This window comes from Hydra vulgaris, chromosome 02 (assembly GCF_038396675.1).
Source record: "Hydra vulgaris chromosome 02, alternate assembly HydraT2T_AEP".
Lineage (NCBI taxonomy): Eukaryota > Metazoa > Cnidaria > Hydrozoa > Anthoathecata > Hydridae > Hydra > Hydra vulgaris.
The window spans coordinates 3,822,809-3,848,219 of NC_088921.1; the positions used below are offsets into that span (position 1 = coordinate 3,822,809).

General features: G+C 27.8%; 1 protein-coding gene and 1 long non-coding RNA gene across 2 annotated transcripts; both read right to left on the reverse strand.

The window, feature by feature from the left end:
• Positions 1-2,433: 2,433 nt before the first annotated feature.
• On the reverse strand, positions 2,434-3,729 carry LOC136075728 (52 kDa repressor of the inhibitor of the protein kinase-like). The gene has a single exon (XM_065789163.1). It carries the CDS (start codon positions 3,727-3,729, stop codon positions 2,434-2,436), a length of 1,296 nt encoding a protein of 431 aa, XP_065645235.1.
• Positions 3,730-4,907: 1,178 nt separating this feature from the next.
• On the reverse strand, positions 4,908-5,829 carry LOC136076657 (uncharacterized). The gene is made up of 2 exons (XR_010636460.1): positions 5,595-5,829; positions 4,908-5,452 (listed from the first exon to the last, which is right to left on the reverse strand). It is a non-coding gene; the product is annotated as an uncharacterized LOC136076657 (long non-coding RNA).
• Between the last annotated feature and the right edge of the window lie 19,582 nt (positions 5,830-25,411).

The following is a 25,411-nucleotide window of genomic DNA, read 5'->3' on the forward strand; positions in this document are numbered from 1 at the left end:
GTGCGTAAATGACGATTCGAATATGTTAATATAAAATGTATAGATAAAATGTTAACATTCTATCTATTTCTTATATAAACTCCCTTAAAATAATTTTTTGAACATGAAATACACTACTTTTAGCGCAAAATATTGCTTTTTTATTGTCTTATTTTATCGCAATCCAAGTCGAGACAATTTAACATGTTAACGATGACAATTTAACGTGGCTGCAGTCTATTGGATGTAAGTTATATCCAATAGGCTGTATAATTTTTATCAAATGACCAAAATTTAACGTTGAAATTAGGTTGTTTGAACGTTGTTCTAACGTCTTATCGACAATATATCAATCGTCTATGGTTGATATATTGTCGATAAGACGTTAAAACAACGTAGTTTCAACGTTGAACTTTTAATTTTCATTTTATCGACGTTGAAATTTGGATGATATGTAGTCGATAAGACGTTAGAACAACGTTGAAACAACGTTTTCATCGACGTTGTTTCAACGTCGTGGTTTTCAACGTCGGATTTTGTTTCCAATTCCACCAAATTTCAACGTTGTTTCAACATTGCATTTCGTCGGTTTGCGACGTTGTTTCAACGTTATTTCAACGTCATTGTGCCCACTGGGATGCTATAGCCTTCTTCTTTTAATACAAGAGCCGCGTATCTGTCTTTTTCTTCAATTTTTGCACGCATTTTTGCAATATTTTTATATCCTTATTGCAATTCAAAAAACAAATGTTTATTTGATATCGAAACTCAGGTTTCGACTTTTTATTTTATAGCCAACGTAATAAGCAATTAAGACAGTTAAAAAAAATAATGGGTTATTATTTTTAATAAGTGCAAATTAAAGATTTGAAAGTGGTCTTTAAATTTTGTCCAATTTATTTAAAGAAGATTTATAAGTACTCATCAGTTTTTAAATAAGTTAAACGCTATTTAATTAGAATTAGATTAAAAAAATTATACCACTTTAATCCGTATATTTTAATTAACAAGATATTTAAAAAAAAATTTAATATGTCAATTAGAATCTTCTTAATTTTAATTTAAAGATTAAGAAACCAACTAAAAAAAGAGTGGTCTTTTTTTTTTGGCGCCCCCTCTATATATATATATATATATATATATATATATATATATATATATATATACATATATATATATATATATATATATATATATATATATATATATATATATATATATATATATATATATATATATATATACATATATATATATATATATATATATATATATATATATATATATATATATATATATATATATATATGTATATATATATATATAGATATATGTATGTATATGTATATATGTATATATATATATATATATATATATATACATATATATATATATATATATATATATACACACACCAGGGGCGGATCCAGAAAATTTTTTGGGTACATCTGATTTTTCCACGAGCAATTTTTCACCCCCCCCCCCACACACACACACACACAATTCCGGAGTTGGAGGGGAAGGATTAATACACCATATATATACACAGGGCCATTCCGAAAAGATCTTCAAGGAGGAGGGGGGGGGGGAGGAAATAACGTATGTTTTTGCCGATTTACTTCTAAAAAAAAAAAAGTCATCGTTTACTGACATTTGCTGACTATAGTTAAAAACTAGCCTAATACAAGTCTAAATTTGCCGACTAATTTTTCAATAAAGTTTTTGTAGGGGGTGGGGGGTTAGACACCGCTCTTCCCTAGTGACAACTCTGTATTTATAAAAAAAATACGCAAGGATATTACTAGGACATCTTACCATAGTAAAATCGTATATTTACATAAAATTTAGAAATTTATTTATATTGACAAGTTAGATTTATTTATACTCACAAATTAGCTTAATATTTTCACATTCCATTTTTAAATTATAATCTTACACATTGTACACATCTTATATTTTTATCGTAAATAATTATATATTATGTTTATATTGTAACAAACATAAAAAATATAAATATAACAAAATAATTACTTATTATAATAATAAATATTGAATTTTATATAAAGAAATTAGATGCCGCAATCTTAGTTTTACATTTTGCATAGCAAAAGTAAGTTTTAAAATCTTTATTCTATTTAAACTTGCATAATACATAAAACTTCAAAAAATAAAAACGTTTACACTATAATTATTACAACGTAGCATTTACAAAGAATGATAACAGCAACAACGATATATCTGAAACCAACGTATGTAACGCGATGTATGCCAATAATTTCTTTATGCCAAATAATGTTTTAAAAAGATTTGTGGCTATGAAAATAGCCGTTTTTTTTTTACCAGTCGCAAATAAAGATGACTTTTTTTGTTCTGTTTTTATTTTTAGTAATTTGTATTTTTTTAAACTTTATATTTTTAAATTTTTTTTAAATATATTTTATATTTATTTCAATTTTATTTAAAAGTTAATCTACGATTAATAGTAGCAAACTTATCAATGACTTTTTTTATATCTATAACTATCTCTGTATGAATATTCATTAATGCTAAACCATTTAGGCGGTCCTGAACCATGGTGCTTCGCATGTAATTTTTTAGGCGCCGAAGCGAAGAAAATGACCGCTCACACTCACATGAAGTTAATGGAAAGGTAGCAAGTAACTTTAGACAAACTTTTATGTTTTCAAAACCAGGAAAATTTATCGCTTTTAAAGTCTCAGAAATATTAGAAGGGATATCTCCTTTAAAATTTAACCAGAAGGCTTCCCATAAATCAAGCTCACCAGACAAAGCAAGCGGATTCGGTAAATCTGTTCCATAAAAGTCACTGAAAGATATGATGGAGTCTTTCCAACTGGTGTCACGAGAACATTGCACAACTGAAATCATTTTTCTAGGAACTAGCACAAGTGCTTTATAACATTTTAAGGTAGTATCATCAAACCTTGTGTCTAGTTCAACACTGAGATGGTCTAACAAAGGAATCGTGATAACAAACTTAAAATAATCAGAAATAGATTCAGAAGGTGTATTATCTCTGTTTTTGGAAATAAAGGAAGTTCTTGGCTTTGTTTCGGCTACATTAATATTTTGTGCAATTTTTAAAGCCTGTTCATAACACATTTGATGGTGCTGATCAACTACATTTCTAAGTGAAGATACAACATCTTTCAACGCCTGAATAAGATTTAAACCATCATAAATATCATTACTCTTTGACTGCAACATTCGCGTTATGGGAAGAGTTGAGTCAAAAACATTTCTTGTTATGCACATAGCAACAATAAAATCAAAACCTGTAATTAGTTTCAGAAGAGACGATGCACTTGAAGATGTTGAGTGATTAAAACTCTTACTGACATTTAAAGACATCTCCTCAAGACAAGAGACCAAAGGAATAAAAAGTTCTTGAAAAGTGTCTAATCCATTTACTTTTTCCACCCAACGTGTCCTACAAACATCTTTTAACTTTTTTTTAACAGCCGATGGAACAGTACTTTCGATATGCTCCTCTAACTTTTGTTGTCTCGTAGATGAAAGATTAAAAAAATATGATACTTCTTTAACATGTGTCAGAAGATTCTTAACATATTGTACGTTGCACGAGGCACAAATAGCTAAATTTAGCCTATGGCTATAGCAATGAACAAATGAAGCTTTTTCATTTAGATTTAAAATGCGAGAGGACAATCCTTTGGTATGACCAGCCATTGCTCCAGCACCATCATATGACTGTCCTCGGCAATTCATGATATCTAAAGAAAAATCTGAAATACTTTTTAACAAAATATCAAATAATCCTTCACCAGTAACACCATTTGTGCAATGTAAAAAACTGATAAATTCTTCTCTTATATTAAACTTCGAATCAACAAATCATATAACTAATGATAGCTGTTCTTTATTTGAACTGTCAGAAGCTTCATCAGCAATAATAGAAAAATATTTAGAATTTTTAATTTCTGCTATTATTGTGTCAGTAATAACTTCTCCACAACACCTTACTAACTGATTTTGTGATGTCTTAGATAAATAAGATGCATTTCGTTGATGATATTTAAAATGATCTTCAAGAACTTTATCACCAGCTTTAACACGAAAATGTAACAATTCAATAAAATTACCTACAGTATGATTAGAAAACTCACCATTTTCAGGATGAAACTCCAAATCATCTCTATGGCCTCGTAAAGAAAGACCAAGACGTTCACAGAGAATAATTGTTTCAATAATAGGTTGTAATAACTGTCGGTTTTTAGAAATCTGTGATTGAACTATTTTTTGAGATGTAATATCTATTGATTCTGTTTTACAAGACCAAATGGACAACATTGAAAATAAAACTTCAGCAGTTTTTACATGTAAGCTTTTATTTCTGCAGACAGACCTATCATTGGTTTTGCCAAATGCATGTATCTGAAAGTAACAAGAAGCTTCATTCCAGTGATCAAAAGGCTTACTAAATAATCTTTCGACTAAACTACATTCAGATGGAAAATTGCACCCAAAAAGTACACATGGCAAACAGAAGGCTCCATCAAATATTTTCGAATATGTGAGCCATGGAAATTTTTCCATCCACATAAATTGAAAACTTCGCCCATTCAGATTTTTAGGAAAAGAATATGTTTTACAAGGTACAAAAACAGATTTAACTAAATGTTGAAGTTCAGAATTACTTAAGGTTTTTGCAACATTTGAATAACTAGTATAGTTAGAAACCAAATAACCAATATCATAATTATTGGACGGTAAAGAAAATGATTCACAACATGTAATTTTACTAAACTTTGATAATGATAATGGTGGTTGAGTAGAGACCATTGGTTTCCTTTTTATATTATCCAATAAAAGACTACTATCTTGATGTTTGGCCTCGAAATAAAATTTTATTTTAGTCTGCGACATTTTGGTGCTTTCATTTGAAATTTTTCGTTTTAAGTTTTCTTTTATTATCACAGGGGTATAATGGTTGTGTTGGAAAGGAGCAGAAAAATCATGTAAAACACCTTCATAACAAAAAAGGAGATAAAAAGACTCAATATTGTTTAAAGAGGTTATACGAGGTACAATAGTAGAGCTGAATAAAGTTTTAAACTTATGTAGACCAAAATCTGGATATAAACATTCTATTTTCTTATTGCAAACACTTGATAATGCAAGAATACAAAGGAAAGAAGACCAGTTTTCATTGTTACAATTATTAATAGCTTCTTCTTGAACTAAATCTATACTTTTTTTTCCTGAATCCAAAGAATTTAGTGATACTGATAAAGGAAGAATGTTATCAAAGCATAGAAAAGAGCTAGTATTATTAACAAAAGCATTATGAAAAGTTGGGTGATTAGAATAAAATTCGGCATTTAAGAATAATTCAATTGAGGTCTGTAATCTTAAATCATTAGCCATACAGTTATTTCCAGTTAGACACAAGGAGATAGAACTGTACAGACAGTTTCCAGTTGATTGAGACCTGAGATATACATAAAATATAATAATTAATGTATTTATATAAAAAATTTATAAATATTTTTAACTAGCTAGCAGTCAATATAACATTACAATTAACCAAATAGTTATTTAGAAAATTATGGAACCTGAACAAACATCTTTACCTTAAAACAACAAAATTGCCATTATGTTTTTCTTTAAAACTTTTTGGAAGATAGATTTCAAAAATTTTAAGAGTTTTTTCTGCTTTGCAAGAGTCGACAATAATAATATCTTTACAAGAACTAATATTTTTTTCTAACATATCTTTCAAAGAAATCAATTTTGTTTTATCATTTTGTAACATAATGTTTTTAATTTCTTGATTGATTGACATTTTAAATTAATACTCGGACAGACAAATTAATGCTTGAACATTTAAAATTAAACAAATTTTGAATATTTTGAATTATTCGTATGTATATTAGGGTGTATGTGAAAGGGTACGTCCGAAAGTGTTTTTTTTATAAAAAAAACAGAATATTTAAAAAATAAATAATGAAAACTAAATTAAATATAAAGATAAATAATATAATAAAATAATACTGGGTACGTCTATTGATGTATTTTATCACTTATAGAATATTATTATTATTTTTACCTCCTGATGATTGCAAAACAATAGATTTCGTCAAAAATTTATTAAGGGTGTTATGAATTAAGTACGTCCAAAAATTGTTATAAGTAAAGAAAATTTTCAATTATTTTTTTAACAAGCTAAATAAAAATTTAAAAAGATTTTTAATTATATATTAAAATAAAATTGGGTACGTCTATAGATCTATTTAGGTAAATATTATTTATCAAGAATTGCTTAAACCTCCGGTTAAGATACTTTTATATACGTTTTAAAAATCGCTTTAAACAAGAACCATTGGTATTTTTATTTCACAATTGCCCGTAAATGTAAAACGCAAGCGTAGTACTTAAATCTTATTGAGTTGACAGTTCAGTAAAAAAGATATATACTTTTTTAAAATTCAATTAATAATCGAATATAGTATAATTTATATTTTTGATATTTTTGGGTACGTCTTAAGACGTATTAGACGTGCCCTAGATCCGCCCCTGCACACATATATATATATATATATATATATATGTATATATACATATATATATATATATACATATATATATATATACACATATATATATACATATATCTATATATATATATTTATATTTATTATGTATATGTATATATATATATATATACACATATATATATATATATATATATATATATATATATATATATATATATATATATATATATATGTATATATATATAGATATATGTATATATATATATATATATATATATATATATATATATATATATATATATATATATATATATGTATATATATATATGTATATACATATATATGTATATATATATATATATACATACATATATATATACATACATATATATATATATATATATTTATATATATATATATATATATATATATATATATATATATATATATATATATATATATATATATATATATATATATATATATATATATATATATTCTTCCTGATGAACCTGCTGATGGTGAAACACAGTGTCGAAGTAATCAATAATCAGATAAGTGTTTTTACTAATTTATTATTGCTCTGTTCTTTTAGAACATTGAGCACTCTATTTGTAGAATACACTAACATAATTTATAATTTATTTATATATATATATATATATATATATATATATATATATATATATATATATATATATATATATATATATATATATATATATTTAAATATATATATGGTGGTTTTATTGGATATTTTTTAAATATTTAGTTTTAATTTTAATGAGGCTTTAAACTGTTCTATACTTAGAGATGGTCGGACATTGGCCAAATTGTGTCCGATCTGCGACCGAGTCAAAAAAATTTTACAAGATGATTGATCGGTTTGAATTGAAAAATTTTCAACTGTGTCCGTGATCGAAATGTTCGGTTCTGATTGAAGAATGTTTTGTTCGATATCCGCCATTGTCCGACTTTTTTATGGCCGCCATGTTCGGCGTCCGACCGGGCCGGCATTTCTGGGCTAAATTGATTAAAATTGATTGACTTTTCCGAAAGTCTTCGACTGTTCGGTTGTACGACTTGTTCAGCATTATTATCTCTCTTGAATTTATTCCATTTTAATCCAAATTATTCACCACAGCTTTAAATTATTTCAAGACTTTTGCTATTGTTTCGCAGTGGAAGCTATTAAAGTTCCACCACTTAATTGGAACACATCAGGCCGTTGTAGTTCTGAGGGAAGAGAAGAGATATTTTACATAAGTGCTAGAGAGTGCAAGGTAAATTACCATATTTGGACAGGTGTCCAGTATTGAGAAGTGAATTTCAGAGGTGAATATGATTCAGTGTCCAGTTCTGTGTACAGTAAGTGTCCTTTAAGTGTTCTGTACCTTGTTTTGATTATTGTGTTTTGACGTTTCTGGGGTGATTATTTAGTTGACGTTTACCGGAAAATAAATGCGTTTCAATTAATAGTTAATTGTTATAGTGGAAATATTCATTTTTTCTGGAGAATCTAAGTTATGGTTACTGTATATTTTAGTTTATAGTTTATAGTTGATATCGTTTAAACCTTTGTTTTATCCTAGTTTAAGTTTTTTTATTAAAAATCGAAATGTATGCGAAACTATGCTTCGGTTGTATTCTTGTTGCTTGTAAACAGATATCTGAAGAGCATGAAACGTGCGCACATATAAACGTTAAATATTTTATTTATTTCGATTCTATTGTTATCTTGTTGTAAACTTTTAATGGTCTATTATTCTATATACGCATCATAGCTTTGTATGTGGCCGCAGAAAAGTTGAGTAATTCTCCAGGTGTGTTTTTCATGCTTTTTTTCATTTTCATTATTCACCACAGCTTTAAATTATTTCAATACTTTTAAAAGTTTCATTCTCCTTGGACTACAGGATATTGGTGAATATTAGTTACACATTTTTCGAGAACTAATTACAAAAAAATACAAAATGGCGCATGTTATAAAAGATATCTATGAGACTTCAGATGAAGTCATTGAACTTAATGCAATTTTAAATGAACAAATTTCCAGTGGTTCTGTTCTTTTGAAAGCGAAAACTACTGGTGTAGGCAAGTCAGAAGTTTGGATGAATTTTTCTTTGATCTTCAAATTACATGCCACCAAACCTGTCAAAAATATTGCAGTTTGTAACATTTGTAAAAAAGCTGTTCACCAAAAGCTAAATAGCACTACTACTTTGATCAGACATTTAAAAACACATGCCCCAACAGCTCAAGATCCTTCACAGTCTATTTTGCCAGTAATAAAAAAGGAAAATTCTACCTTCAAAACATCTGTGCAAGTTCATAAAAACCACAAGAATGCGATGTTGAATAGTTGTCTTGCGTTATTTAGTACTGATCTTCGTCCATTTGTAAAAATTTATGGGGAAGGATTTAAATCTGTTATAAACACTGCTATTCATCTTGGTGCTACTTATCGGGGACATATTACTGCTAAATACATTCTTCCTTCCAAACATAAAGTCTAGAATCACAATCAGCCGAATACTCAAAGCGAAACTAGAAAGAAGTGGTGTAGGCATAACTACTGACATTTGGACTGATGATTTTCACAGAAACTCATATCTATCGATGACGCTGCATTGGATTGAAAATAATCAAGTACAGGAGGCGGCAATGGCTTTTTCTGTGTTACCTCCTATTTCAAAAAACTGCCACTGTTGTCTCTCGATATCTCATTGACAATTTTAAAAAGGTAGATGCCTATACTGCTGGCGGACTGAGACGAATAATTTTCACTACTGATCAAGGTTCTAATATTTTGAGTGCTTTTAAAGATAGTGGCTTTGTAGTAGCAATAGAAGATATAGACATTCGTCCAGAAATCTTGCAATCGACAAGAATTTCATGTAGCAGCCACATCTTGAACAATGTTTTGACAACTTTTTAAACCATCTGAACTGAAAATTCACTGCTTATCTTTGCATGATCTTCTTCACAATTGTTATCAAGTTGTTACATTCGTGAAGAGTGGAAATGTTAATGCAAAATTAAGCCGGACCCTAAAAAAATATGCAGCTACACGTTGGAATTCACATCTGGCACTCTTTAAAGGAGTCCTTCTAATGTATGATGAATTGTTGATTCATTTACGAGGAACTAATAAAATGGTAGCAATTGAGGCAATCGACAAAAATCAGTTGAAGGTTTTGGTTAAATTTTTTAAAGTTTTCAAAGCTGCAAGTGATGATTTGGAAGGGTCCACCTATCCAACAATTTATTTGCCAATTTTGTTAAATTTTAGTATGCAAGATTACTTTAAGTCTTTCTCCTCATCTTTTGCACAGATTCCTTGAACATTACTCCTGAATCAGACAATCCTGAGTCTTACGTAATTGATGATGACACTGATTTGTCGTTCACTCTTCCAGTTGAAAACTTCTTGCGTTGAGTTAATGATTCTGACTTTGAAACTCAATATGATTCTCAGGGCTTTACACAGGACTATGAAAACCAAAGAGATATTATTACGTACTTGTCAAGTTTTGCAACTGACATTTTGTCTGATAAATTCAAAATAAATCATATTCATTGCATTGGTTTGTTTCTTATTCCTTTTTGCAAGTCTTTTAAAGTCTTCGGACAAAATGCTTCTGCCAAGCTTATAGAAACAAAGGAAAACCTGCGACGTCTTATACAATATTGTAATTTTGAAAAGACAAACTCATCACCGACCAATTCTCCACCTCAGAAAAAGCAGCACTCCTCTGCCAAGCCTTTTTCTAACCACATTTTGCCTTCACTTTCTTCCTTTATTGACTCAACAGCCCCTGTTGAGAATAATGAAATTGAACAATATAGTAGAACTGAAGTTGTGGCACCAAATGTTCAAGATTTAAAAAATTTGGGGAATGAAGCACTAAAGTGGTGGGGAAAAAATAAAGAGACATTTCCAGTATTGTTCATTGTATCTAGCTTTGTTCTTGCCATTCCTGCTACCTCAGCCCCGAGTGAACGAATGAATTCCATTGCAAAGCTGATTACTAATGACAGGAGAGCCAATCTTGCACCAGAAACAATTGAAGCCTTGATGCTACTTCGAATGGACAAGGAACTGCAAAATTCCCATTTCAATGCCAAGGACAAACACTAAGAAAACTTATTGAAAACTTACTCAACTTTTTTTTTTAATTTACTACTGGTATATGCTTCACTTTAATCTGTACTAGAAATTACTACGAACCTGTAAATATGAAATACCAATAAATATGAAGAATTACAACAACAAAAAAAAATTGTCCGATTCTTGTGTCATTTTTTATTTTTCACTTTTTTGCATGTTCGACGTCCGACCGCGTTCGAGATTTTTAGTTCAATGACTGTTCGGTGATCGATCGGTGTTCGGTTCGACATTAGTTTTTCTGTCCGGTGTTTGGGGTGTCCGGGTTGTTTGACAAAATTATTGTTGCTCGTGTTCGACCGGTTCGGTGGTTCGGACCGAACGAACACGGGCGAACAGAAAAACGTCAATCAGTCCGAGCATCTCTATCTATACTAGATTTCTGTGTATTTCCAACTTTAAAAAACTCATTCCACAAATCAGTTAGACGTTATTATATTGAATATGAAGTTAATTATGAACTATATTTAAGGAAAATAAAGTTTTTATTTTTATTGGATATTCGTGAACTATTTCTTATATTTTATTAGATATTCATGAAATATTTCTGGAGAATTCCTATTTTTGTTTTACACGATACATATCTTTGTTTTAAACAAGAACTTGAAAACTTGGTGTAAATTAATTTTATAGACATTCAGGGCCTTTATTAGTTTTACCCGCTATAAAAAAGCGCATTACCAAACAACCAGGCTTAATAAATTTTTCCTTTTTTCAGTATAACAGAAAATGTATATAAAACAGACTTTTTTTTGCGCTTTAATGACTTTACTTATTTTATTAATTCTCTTTTAAGCATACTCTATTGAAACCATTTTGGAAATAAAATATATTAAGGAATCCAATGCATTTAAAATAAAAAATCATTTACGTTATCTAAAAAACCGCTAATAATATGAAATATGAAAAAAATGTATTTCATAGTCATTCATATTCTATTTAAATTTCTTGTTAAAATAATTTTTAGTTAAAAGCTAATTGAGTGTTTAGAGCATATAAGATATAAATAGAAACATTTGTATGGTTAACTTTTGCAAGTAAATGTCTTTGAGCATATTAAGTAAATTTAATAGTTGTGTAATTTAACTGGTTGTTTTGATTTAGTTTGTAGGTAAATTTACTGTGATGTACTTTATCCATTTAAGTATATTCTTAAGTAACAATTATATTATATAACAAATATGAATAAAAATTTTTATATTATAATATGCAATTTTTGAATTATGTAAAGAGATATTTAGAGACACAATCTTAATGTTTTGTTAAAAAAAAAGCAAACTTTAAAATCTTTATTTTATTAAATTTTGGTGATAAAAACATGAAATCTGAAAAAAATCAATTCAAAAAATAAAAACACCAATGTAATAGCTAAAACAGCATTGATAACACCAAAGAACGATAACACCAAGTTGGTGTTGTCGGTGTCACAAACAGAAATATATCTGAACCCCAGGCGCGTAGCTACCCTATAGCAAGAGTAGACACAGCCTAAGAGCCCGTCGAAAAAGGGGCCCAAACGTCGACATTACTCAAAATTCATAAATCGAAATTGAGATGTTGAAATTCGGCAAGTTTTTTTTTAAATTTGAATTTTTGTTATCTAAGTAACGTTTGTTATATTTTGTGCTAAAATATTTATAAACTATTGTAGTTCAATGAGAATCTTGAAAGAGTATAGATTTGTGTTTAATTAAGTCATCGTTTTTTATATTTGTGAACTTCTACGTAGTTTATTTAGTCATATGTATATTAATATACATATATATTTTTTTCTTATTACCGAAGGTAAGCAAGCAATATTGCATTATTTCATTTTTAATATATTACTAGTGTGCTATCCCGTTTTAAAAAACGGGTTTAATATATATAATATTTAGAGGACTTTAAAATGGATCATTGTGTCAACATTATGTGATACCTATGTGTTAACGTCAAGAACATTGTTTGAACTCAATTAATTTATTGGATTGCCTCAACAATACGTGTTTCTGACATTTATAAAATTTATGTATTTTTTTTTTAGGAGTAAAAAATTATTTCAAAAAAATAATAAAACTTTTATATATATTGATTTCACCAGTTTTTGGAATTTATAAGTGTAAGACCCTTTTTTATCATGGCGGAATCTACATCTAAAGTTAAAAGTAACGCTGAAAAGCATAAAATTAGAAAAAAAAAAGAAAAAGAATTGCAAAAATTGCCTAAGCTCGATATATTTTTTAAAAAAAGTAAAAATAATATTCACCAATCTGATAATATAGGTTCTGTGGATATAAATGGATTTCCAAAAACTGAAGAATCGCAGACTACTGATACTGCTACTGAAAATGCAATACAAATTAAAGGAGCAAATAAAGAAACAGCAGTAGAAACTGATATTCACCCTATGGCACTAACTAATGATTTGGGTAAATATTTAAATCAAACTATATCTGATGACGAAAAACGTTTATTAGTACGTATTCCACCGCATCGGCCAAAAGGACCATTTTCCAAAGATTATAATCAACAGAACAGGAGTTTTAGTGAAACTTATTATTACTACACATCAAAATATGATCCAGTTCCACGTATTTGGCTATGTTATTCCATACTTTTAGATGCGGTTGACTGTGAGCCATGCTGGTTATTTTTAAATCAAAATAGCCAATGGAAAACTGGTCTGAAAGATTGGAAAAATTTATCTACACGTATAAGTTCTCATACCTCTTCACAAGCTCATGTTAATGCTTGTGCAGTATATGAACTATGGAAAACTAATCAGACAATTGATGAAACACAGGAGGAACAGTTACGTTATAAAGCATCCTTTTGGAAAATGGCATTAGAGCGTTTAATTCGTATAACGCTAATGCTCGCCAAAAATTCTTTAGCTTTTCGCGGCCATCGAGAAGGATTTACAGGAGATTATAACGGAAATTTTTTGTCGCAAGTAGAACTACTTGCTCATTATGATAATGTGATGAAAGAAACTATTTCAATGCCTTCCGGATCCATTACGTATCTTAGTCCAGATATACAAAATAAATTAATAACAATTTTGGGAGTAAGATTATTGGAAGAACTAACTACGAAAATCAATACATCGCCATTTTATTCTTTAATATTAGATACGACACAAGATATCACTAAGAAAGATCAATTGAGCATTGTTATAAGACATGTACACATAGATCGCAGTGAAAACAAAAAAGCGACACATTTTAATATTATTGAAACCTTCTTAGGATTTTTTGAATTAACGGATCATTCAGCCAAAGGAATTACTGATGAGGTTCTGCGTATACTTATTGAATTAAATATTCCAATTGAAAAGTGCTATGGTCAAGGTTATGATGGTGCCAGTGTTATGAGTGGAATTTACAATGGACTACAGTCTAAAATTAAACAAATGCAACCAAATGCTGAATATGTCCACTGTAACATTCACAACTTGAATTTAGTTGTTAATGATAGCATATCTGGCTGCCATGATGTGATGTCATTTTATACCACACTTCAAAATATATATTCTTTCTTTGGAAGCAGTATCGCCGCGAACTTCTCCACAGCAGTTTTCTTCTGCTGTAGCTCCTAGCACCCCTGTTAGGAGGATGATAGGTCCAGCTAAATGGTTCCCCATCATTCCCTCCTAACTGGACCCATCACAAAAATGAGCGACTGCTTGTTGCTCCAGGGTGCTGATACATATATCTCTGATAGACACCATAAGTAAGATCTATTGAAACTGAATTGTAAATAGATTAGTACTGAATGGTATTATATAACATTTAATATAAACCAACTATTTGTGAAAGTCATTGGCTGAACAAATAAAATGAAAGACTAATAAATCAATTATAGCTTTAAAAATGTTAATCAAAGTAAAAATTTAAATATTGCTCTTGATTTCACTTCTACTGCACTTTGATGAATAACATAATAAAAATGTATTAAATAGTGTATGTAAATAGAAATATTATGAATTCAATAATCATTCAAAAAAAATAATTAAATCTTAATTTTACAAGCCGAAGGTTGTGCTGATTATAGAGAAGGTTGTGAAACTAAATGAAAAAATAAGTTGTAATAAAATAAAATTTTATTTGCCATTGTTAAGAAAGGCATACACATATTATAAATAATTGTTTTACGTATACATCATGCATAAACAGATTAGAGAATAATAGTTTTTTTAAACTTACCAATTGTAGCAACTGAAGATGTAACTCAAGGTTAACAAAGTTGTAATAAAAAATAAATTTGCAATTGTCGAGAAATGCGTACATATTAAAAAAAAACAATTGTTAAATATACCACTCGTTGCAGATTATATTTGTAATTCTATAATCAATACTAAAAATTATCCAATACAAATAAACCAGTAGTAGATTGTGTAGATTGGACTAAAGAAAACAAAAAAATTGCAAAATTACACAAAACACTATGTAATTGTCAACAGTAAGTTATAAAAGTAACAATCGTCAAATCAGTTCTCAGTCATCAAATCAATTTTCAACTGATACTATCACTTAACAATCCATTCAAAAGCAAGCCTCTTTATCTGAAACATTATTCTTTTTTATATGTAACATAAAAAAACAATAAGTTTTTATAATTATCATTATATTTTGTTTCAAAAATAAGTTAACTTTATCTAACACAAATTAAACAATTTGCTGGTATTTTTTTTCGTTGAAATTTGGCAAGTGAATAAGAAATGCATGTAGAAATTTATTTCAATAATAAAAAAAGGGGGATCGACATTTGTTTGACAACCATTCCATGTGTGAACATCAACCAAATATTCAGGAGCAAAATAATCCATAAAAACGTTTAGTAGCCATACATAAAAGTCTTGAAAAAATCAAGATTAGCTCTTCTTCTTTCAAAAAAGTATCTATGAGTATATATGTTTCTAAAAAAAAACTCTACAAAAATACATCTGCCCCACGCTGCCTAAAAAAGTGTTTAAAAATGAGAACCAAAATTTTAGCATAAAAATCGGTTCCATTAATCACGATTTCCGCGAACCTATATATTTATATATATATATATATATATATGCATATATATATATGCATATATATATATATATAAATAAATATATATATATATATATATAAATATAAATATATATGCATATATATATATAAATATATATATGTATATATGTATATATATATATATATATATATATATATATATATATATATATATATATATATATATATACATACACACTTGCAAGTCTCTTAAGGAACAGTATATGTTCTTTACCTATTATGTTGCTTTAAAGAGACTGCTAAAAGGCAAGACAAGAATAAATTAAAAAAAATTTTTTCTTTTATTTTGTTAAATAAAAGATTGCAGACCCAAATAAAACCCTTAGTAGATGGGATCCCAACCATAAGAGGACATAAACTATACTACGGGGACATAAACTATTCTAATGGGACATAAAGCGGGCTCTCCCTAAATTAGTCAATGTATGTACAATTTGCTTTGTCAATCAATAAATAATAAAATCAAAAAAAACATAAACGAATAAAAACAGCACAAAACAGTTAAGAAATAAAGATAAAAACATTCTGAACAAAAAAAACAAAAAACATTATGATCTATAAAAGATGAGTTTTGTGAATTTTTCGAAAAACATTATAATTTATTTAGTTTCTCTTATTTCTATTTCTATAGAACTAATTATATATATATATGTATATACATATATATCAACTGCATATCGACATATATATATATATATATATATATATATATATATATATATATATATATATATATATATATATATATATATATATATATAAATGTATATATATATATGTATATATCTGTGTATATAAAAGTGTATACATATATATACATATATATACATATATGTATATATATGTATACACTTTTCCTATGTTAGTAGAAACAAATGTTTCTACTAACATAGGAAAAGTGTTTTTAAAGTTGGTCGATAAGCATTTCCCGCCCTCTAATAAATTACATAAAATTTTTAATCGAAATACAATTAAAGTTAGCTACAGTTGCACAAAAAATATGGAAAGAATTATAAAAGGTCACAATAAGGCTTTGTTAAACAAAAAAGAAATCCTAAATGAAAAAACTACAGAAAATTGTAATTGTAAACAAAAAATCAATTGTCCAATGAGTGGAAGTTGTTTATCAAAAAATGTGGTATATAAATGTGTTGTTTCTTCTAAGAATGTACCTGATAAACAATATATTGGCATAACAGAGGGTGAATGGAAAAAACGTTTTGCCAATCATAAACAATCTTTTCAAAAATAAAAAGTATTCAAAAGACACCATGCTGTCAAAATATATATGGGAATTAAAAGAAAAAAATGTTGATGATTTTATACTGAATTGGTCTATCCTTAAAACAGCGCCTGCATATAACAATATTTCCAAAAAAATGCATACTATGCCCACAAGAAAAATTTGAAATAATTACACACAAAAATCAAGAATGCTTATTAAACAAAAGATCGGAATTAATTTCGAAATGTAGGCACGAAAATAAGTTTCTCCTAAAAAACTATAAAAATAAATGAGTTCAATTAATACTTACATTAACTACCCTTTTTTTAAAAAAACATTAAAAAAAATAAATAAATAAAATAGCATAAGTAATCATTTCTAAAGAATTCTTTTTATAATAGTGTCAGCAAATTCCACAATTGTGTGAAAATTTACAGTAGTTAAAACATTTGCAACTTCCTGTAATTTAATTTTTGGTATAAATTGAAGTTTTATTAATTTGATCATTCATTTCTGATGAATCTTTGTTGATGAAACACAGTGTAAAATGGAAAAAAATTTTTGTTAAGTGATTTTCTACTAATATATAATTGCTCTGTTCTTTTAAGAACATTGAGCACTCTATTGTGTAGAATACATTGAGCACTCTATTGTGTAGAATACAGTTTTTTCATTTAGGATTTCTTTTTTGTTTAACAAAGCCTCATTGTGACCTTTTATAATTCTTTCCATATTTTTTGTGCAACTGTAGCTAACTTTAATTGTATTTCGATTAAAAATTAATCCTATTGTTTTTTATTTGTATACAAGTAATTAAAGCAAAAAATAGTTACATCATGTTGCGCATATAGCATATTACAAATCAAGTTCATGATTTTATGATCATGATTCGATATATGCCTTTCCATTTTTTGTTACAAAGACACTTTATGAAATAAAAATAAAAATATTGGAAACTAACTATTTATTTGTGCATAAATTTGTATGTCTTATTCTTGATTTTTTTAAACCTTTACTTGAATTCTTTTAAAAGCACTCTTGTCACTAGTCAAAATTTTAATTTTACTTTGTTAACACTAATTTTACGACGACTTTGCAATTCAAAAGTTCAACAATTTCTAAAAATAATACGATTTTTATACAAAATTAACATTCATTAAAATAAGTCATTAAAATAAAATTGCCAGGTTTACATTAGGTTTTCCTTTGTTAATTATTACTATAAGTTATATTAGACAAACGGTCACTTTACGAAGTAGTTTAATTCGAAGGTAAAAAAATGGCGTCTATCAAAATTCTCCTAATTACGAAAGTATTTTAAGATAATTTTGATTTAAATTTACAAGTCTTTAGAATGACTAAAGAAAGACGTGTTCTACAAATCTAAAAATTGTCTTGTCTAGCTCAGCTGGGAATAAAACATATTTTATAAAGATGACATAATAACTTCGAAAGACGTTTAAAATATGTTTTTTTAGCATCTGCGCTAGACAAGACATGTTTAAGATAAAAATAAAACGTCTTTTTTACGTATTGTGCCCGCTGGGTATAAGTATAAAAAAGTGTTAAATTCAAATTACAGCTTGATTCATATTTCTATAAATATCATTTAACTGGTAGAGCAGTCACAATACATTGGAGCATTGCATCCTATATATATCATGACTTGGAACTTGTGAGTGCTGCTTAAAGAAACTGTATAACTGCTGAACAGTATTACCTAATGGTCAGAGGTACAATTACAATTATGAATGCGCACGCCCTAACACCCAGTAATCAGTATCCAAAGACTAACCAAGACAAAGAGATGGTTATTTCTTAGGTTATTAAATACCCTTGCCTAAATAACAAGACATCGAAACATGTAATTTTTTATTTTAAATTAACATTTTGGTTTTTTTAGTGAATTTATTATAAATCATTCAATTGTTCAATTATACTTATAGTTTTTGAAATTAAAATTGTAATTTTATCTTTTAAAATCTAAATCATGCTATCCTAAACCTTAATCCTATTATGATTTCACCTAACCTTACCTAGTTTTTTGCAAGCTAAACTGATATTAAAAGGCAACTGATATTTGTCTTTGTATATTACATTATTAACCAAGTCAAAGAAAAAGTTTTCAAATAAAAAACTAATAAAAAATAAGAGGGTGAAAAGTTTCATACAAACATCATTTTAAAGTGGATGAGAAGGTTATGTTGAATCTTCACCTAGTAGGTGTTATATTTTAATTTTGTTTTTTTAATTTAGTATCCATATTTCGACAAAAATGTTAGATTTAAAAACTAATGCTATAGGTGATTATATGGTTTTCCATTAGAGAGGGGCAGATTCAGAATTTCTTGGTGTTTGAAAAAGCTAACTACAAGTAAGAAAAGTAAAACACTCTGTATTCAGAAGTTTTGGCATCTGTTCTGAATTACAATTTTTTGTCGGTCTTTTTTCCTATGGAAAGAGGATTCAGACAAGGCAACCCTCTCTCACTTCCGCTGCACGTTCTTGTCGCAAAAGCTCATGATTTGGTGGTTAGAGCAGATAGTAGAATATAGGCTTTCTCCCTACCAGGAACACCGAAACCCCTTAAATTACAGCAGTAAGCTTTTCTAACTTCTTTTTCGAAGGACGTAAAATCTGTCCACTATTTTTTTGAAAAAAAAAACTGTTTTACAAAGCAAGTGGTTCAGTGATCAATGCCTCAAAAACCAAGGGTCTTGCACTTAGGGGTTTTTATCCTAAAATTTACCCAGAGTTGGACGACATAGAGTGAAACAATAACATCGGTTTCAAAATATTAGGTGTTACTTTTTACACTAGACTGAGTGAAACTACCAATTTTAATCGGTTAGTTATTCTAAAGAAAATAGAGAAAAAACTCAAGTTTCTGTGACTACAAAAAACAAGTTTCTGTGACTACGTATTTTGTCGCTACGGGTAAAGACTATGTTCATAAATACGCTAGCAATGTCAAAAGTGTGGTTTCCGGCAAACGTGTTGCCCATTCCCAATTTGGTAATAGAACGATTACATAGAGCCATTTTTGAAAATCTGTGCCAAAAGACCAATTTCAATCCGGTCAAGAGAGAGACAATTTTCTTACCCTTCAAAAGCGGGGGTCTCGGAATTTAATCTCCGAAGGAGCGAATTCTTGCACTTCGCCTTAAAACGCTTTTTCAACTGAAAGAATGCGGAGAAGATAAAACTCACGGTTATTACTACTTTATAAAGAATTGGTTGGCAAGTTCACTTAAAAAATTTACGAACCAAAATCAAAACTGGAACTTTTCAAGACAAAACAATTTTCCAAAACACTGGGACAACAAAACGTCTCATTACTACAAAACAATAATTGAAATACTGGGCAAAAACGGGTCCCTGTTTAACATCACCGTAAAAACAACAAAAAAGCTTTACTTAGAAGTGGCAGAAAAACAAATAGGCAGTCGTGCCAGCAAAACTGGAACGGTTCAACAAAAACAAAAATGCCGTGGACCCAAATTTGAAAAAAAAAACTTTACCTCTCACGCATACGGACCGAAACACAATATCCTCTTTCGTTTTTTACACAAAAGTCTACTTTCTGCGGCCTTATTTGCCAAAAGCACAAGGCAATAGATTGTTAAAATTATCAAATGCAAAACTGTGGTCAAATTGAGGACGACATTTATATCTTTGCTTACTGTCCTCCATCTGTTGAATTATGGGAGTATTTTAAACATGTATATAACTCCTTGACACCCCCCAAAAATATTTTCTCCGATAAATTCGATCTTCTCAATTGAAACAGCAAATCTATCGGAGAAGAACCTTATTTCGCAACTGCTGTTGACACTCACTCAAACCATCATGAGTGCAATATGGAACAGCAGATGCCACAACATGTTTAGCAATATAAAAATTTAGCCAATAGTAGTGATCAGGGTAATTTAATATATAACTTCAACATATAAGTGTTAACTGTAGCGATTGTAACGTGGTGTGTGTGTAAAAGTCCTGTAATTTTTTTTTTAATATTTTCTTTAATAAAATCTTTCTTTACAAAACACTTTTAACTAATCTTGAACATTATCTTTAATTATAGTAATATTTTAAACTTTACCTAATTCTTGATATCTTTCCGCATAATTGGTAAAAAATAAAAAAAAACAGAAATATATAAAACCAAAAAGCACAAAAATTTATTGAATAAAAAAACACAAAAATATGAATATAAATAAAAATATAAAAACTATATATATATATATATATATATATATATATATATATATATATATATATATATATATATATATATATATATATATATATATATATATATATATATATATATATATATATATATATATAAACAGTTGTATAACGTCTGTATTGTAAAAGTCTTATATTATATTAAACGGAGATAATGTAAATTTTATATGATTGTAAATACTTGTTGCAATAGAATAGTGGCATCTAAATATGGTAAACGAATTTTTATTTCATAATTGCAAGCTGTGATTACAAATATAGTAATTATATTGTTATGTCATTGCATTACAATTATTAAATTAGTGTTATTAAATTTAACTTAACTTAAATCATTTTTACAGCAAAAATCACTGATAAAATGGTTTTGCAACTTGAAGCTGCGCATAAACATGAATGGTTTAAACAGCATACTGACATGATTGCAGTTGTATCATGTCTGAATGCGACATTTATACAAAGACGAGCCTGGATAAACAAAGGTCCAGTTAATAGAGTTGATAGAATTGTATCAATTTTGGAAAAACATCAATGTTTCTCTGATGTGGAAGTGGTAAGATTTTATTTTATTTCTTTTGCAGTTCATATCTTACCATTATTGCAAAAACTATATGTAATAATTTTATGTTTGATATATGTAAGATGTTTATCCTGATAAAATATCCTAAGGTTTTCTCTGCATTTTAAAATTGTAATGTTCCTACACTTCCTTTTTTTTTCTATTCAATTCAGATTGTTAGTGAGGTAGCATGTGTATTAAAATCTTCTCTAAAATTTGATTCAGCCTGAGAAAGCTTGACTGAAAAAATTGACATGCTCCTGAATTTTGGAATACACAAGTTGAAAGTGCCTCGTCCACCACCACCCAAAGCAAGTACTGGGGAGGACGCATGTATTCATGATGACTACTTTCATGACAGTAGTAATCATGATATTGACATGTATTTATTTTTAAATTTTTTATACATTTACTCCTCCGAAATCCTTGGATTATACTTTTTTCGTAAATAAGACGTGATTTTTTTTTTTTTTTTTGACATAATGTTTTCCTATTAGAAAACCATATAATTTAGAACTTACTTTCATGTGTTTGTTTACTAAAAAGTATTGAAATTTTCTGATTCAATTAGAATTTTTTTTTTTAGATAGTACCCAGTAAACACAGAATGGTTTAGAATTGGTCAATATTTAATCGAAATCGGTCGAAAAATAGATAAAACGTTTAGCGACCTATTATTGACTAAAAATTGACGCTTGATTTGAAATGTATATTTCAAACTTTTTTATATATACGTTTACTAAACGTCGATTTAACGTTTAGAATATCGACTTACATTAGTCAATATTGTAAACCTTTAATCGACCTTAATTAAACGTAAACATTTATAGATTTAAAATCTACGCTTTAAATCTTTTAATTTATACGTTTATTAAACGTCAATCAAACGTTTACAATATTGACTAATATAAGTTGTTATTCTAAACGTTTGATCGACGTTTAATAAACGTTTATTATATTATAATATAGCAATATAGCCATTGGTCAGAAGACTCACACAACAGCTTATATCACGCGGTTTAAATAGGCATAATTAAAACGAAATAAAAAAAATTATTAAAAAATTACTTTTTATTGGCTAAATAATTAATTTAAATGCGTTTACAAGATTCACTTCCTTGCAACAACTGAAAGCAAAACGACTGATTAATAAATAATAAACGAGTGTCGGAAACTAAAAAGTTAAAAATCTCTTATCGCGACAACTTAATAAACTCAGATGTTTTAGAAATTATTGATTGCAACATTGACACAGTTAAAAAATATGAGTTGCTGGTCTCTCGTTATGAAAGTCCTGCTGCAAGAACTTTTTTCGTAAGTTTTATAAACAGTTTAAATTCATTTTGTAAGCGTTAGTTGGATAGTGTAGCAGTAGGTATTCATCTTTGCATTAATTAAGGTTTAATAAATAAATTTTTTAATTTTTTTAATTTAGATGCATATTAGCTTAATTTAGTTACATTTGCTAAAGAAATTTGGTTGAACAGAGCTGGTAAAAGCCACTGCATATGATATGGCGCGACTTTCAAAATTTTCCATGTTTATTTTTGTCAAAAATAAACATGGATGGTACAGGAAATTTTGGAAACTTCCATTCAGAAAATCCTCTATATGTAAAGTTGTTCTGTGTAATTCTAATTTTATTTTATGAATGTACATTAAAATTATTTTAATTAAAATAGTTTTTTTCGGTTACAAATCAGGTTACGAAATAAGACAATCAGGAGACGAATATGAATGATGATGTTGCCCAAGAACCGACGCCGATGAACAAAGAACTGGCGCACGATGAACAAGAACTGGCGCTTGATGAACATTCGTTGGACGGTATATTAGAAAGATTTTTGAGAAACCAGAGGACATTGTGATCCAAAATACATTTTTATAAGTTTAATAATTTTATTAGTAATCTTTAACTTAATACTAATGTAAACTTTTATTTTTTGCTAAATGAGATTAAATTTACAGAAAATATTTGTTTAGTTGCGTTCTTGCAAAATGGATTTTTTTAGACGTAAATTGATATTATAAATTTTCACTGTACAGTGAAAATTTATAATATATTTTTTTATAATATAATTTATAATATTACATAATATTGCTAATGCGAAGGCATAATGGATAATGCGAATAAATTTTTTAGAGTTATTGAAACAAACAAATATAGTTTAAGGACCCCCCTTCCCCCTTCCCTCTGCTATTTGTAAGATAAATCCAAACTATAGCGTTCTTTATAAGTTTATAATGGGTATATATAGTATAAAAGTAGTAAATTATAAAAAGTTATAAATAATATATAAGTATATAAAATATTTGTATATTTGGGAAAAGCATATAAAGTGTATATATATATATATATATATATATATATATATATATATATATATATATATATATATATATATATATATATATATTATATATATATATATATATATATATATATATATATATATATATATATATATATATATATATATATATATATATATATATATATATATATATATATATATATATATATGTATATAAAGTTGGATTTAATTAGATTTAAATCTAAACGATATACATACGTTTATTTGACTAAATCTAAACGTTAAATATACGTTCAATTAGACTACATCTAAACGATATACAAACGTTTATTTGACTAAATCTAAACGTTAAATATACGTGCAATTAGACTACATCTAAACGCTTTATATACATTTATTAGACTAAATCTAAACACGTTTTAGACGTTTATTAGACTAAATCTAAACAATTTATATACGTTAATTCAACTAAATCTAAACGCTTTATATACGTATAATATACGCTTTATATGCCTTTATTAACCCTATAATAGACGTCGAAAATACGTTGTAATCTCGACGTTTTATGGAGGTTTGATCTAAACGTTAATCTGGATTTCATTCTGAACGTATAATCGACCAAATCTAAACCCTTAATCTAAACGTTGTTTTGACGTTTAATAAACGTTTGTGTGCTTACTGGGTAAAGTAAAGCACTTGATTAAATACTTGCTCTAAATATTCCCAAATGATAACTCTAAGAGAAAAATAGGATATATTATTTTTGAAAAAACTGTAAGTATGAATGAAAATAGATTTTTATTTATTATTTGTAATTTATTGGATATTATTAAATTTTATGAAAAGTTACATTAAGCATTGATTTGAGTTAGTTAAATTTAATTTTAGATTAAAAAAACATCCTTTTCTATACATAATAGACGATAGAGATGAGGCAATCGTTATGTGCGGTGAAAAGATAGTTGTGTGGAGCTATTCATTTTTTATGCGGTGATTGGACTATTTGGAATACACTATGTTATGGACATGGAAAATGACGACCATTCGTTAACAGCATTAACAATTTTGCATTATATTGTATTCAAAGACTTGACATCAAAAGAATCATGTTTGAGCCAAATGAGCAGTTTATGGGAAGATTATTGCCGCTACAAACACAACCAGTAAATAGACATTCCAACATTCAACTTACTACTCTTTATTTTCATCTATAATTGTTGTTTAAATGTATTAGTTCTTTCAGAACTTTTTTATTAAATATTTTTTAATTTTAAAATAATGTTTAAATTTTCACATTGAAATTTTTTTTCTTTTCTTTAAGGAAAAAAATATT

Coding starts and splice junctions, on each gene's coding strand:
- LOC136075728 (XM_065789163.1), bottom strand. CDS start 3,729: ATGAATTGCCGAGGACAGTCATATGATGGTGCTGGAGCAATGGCTGGT.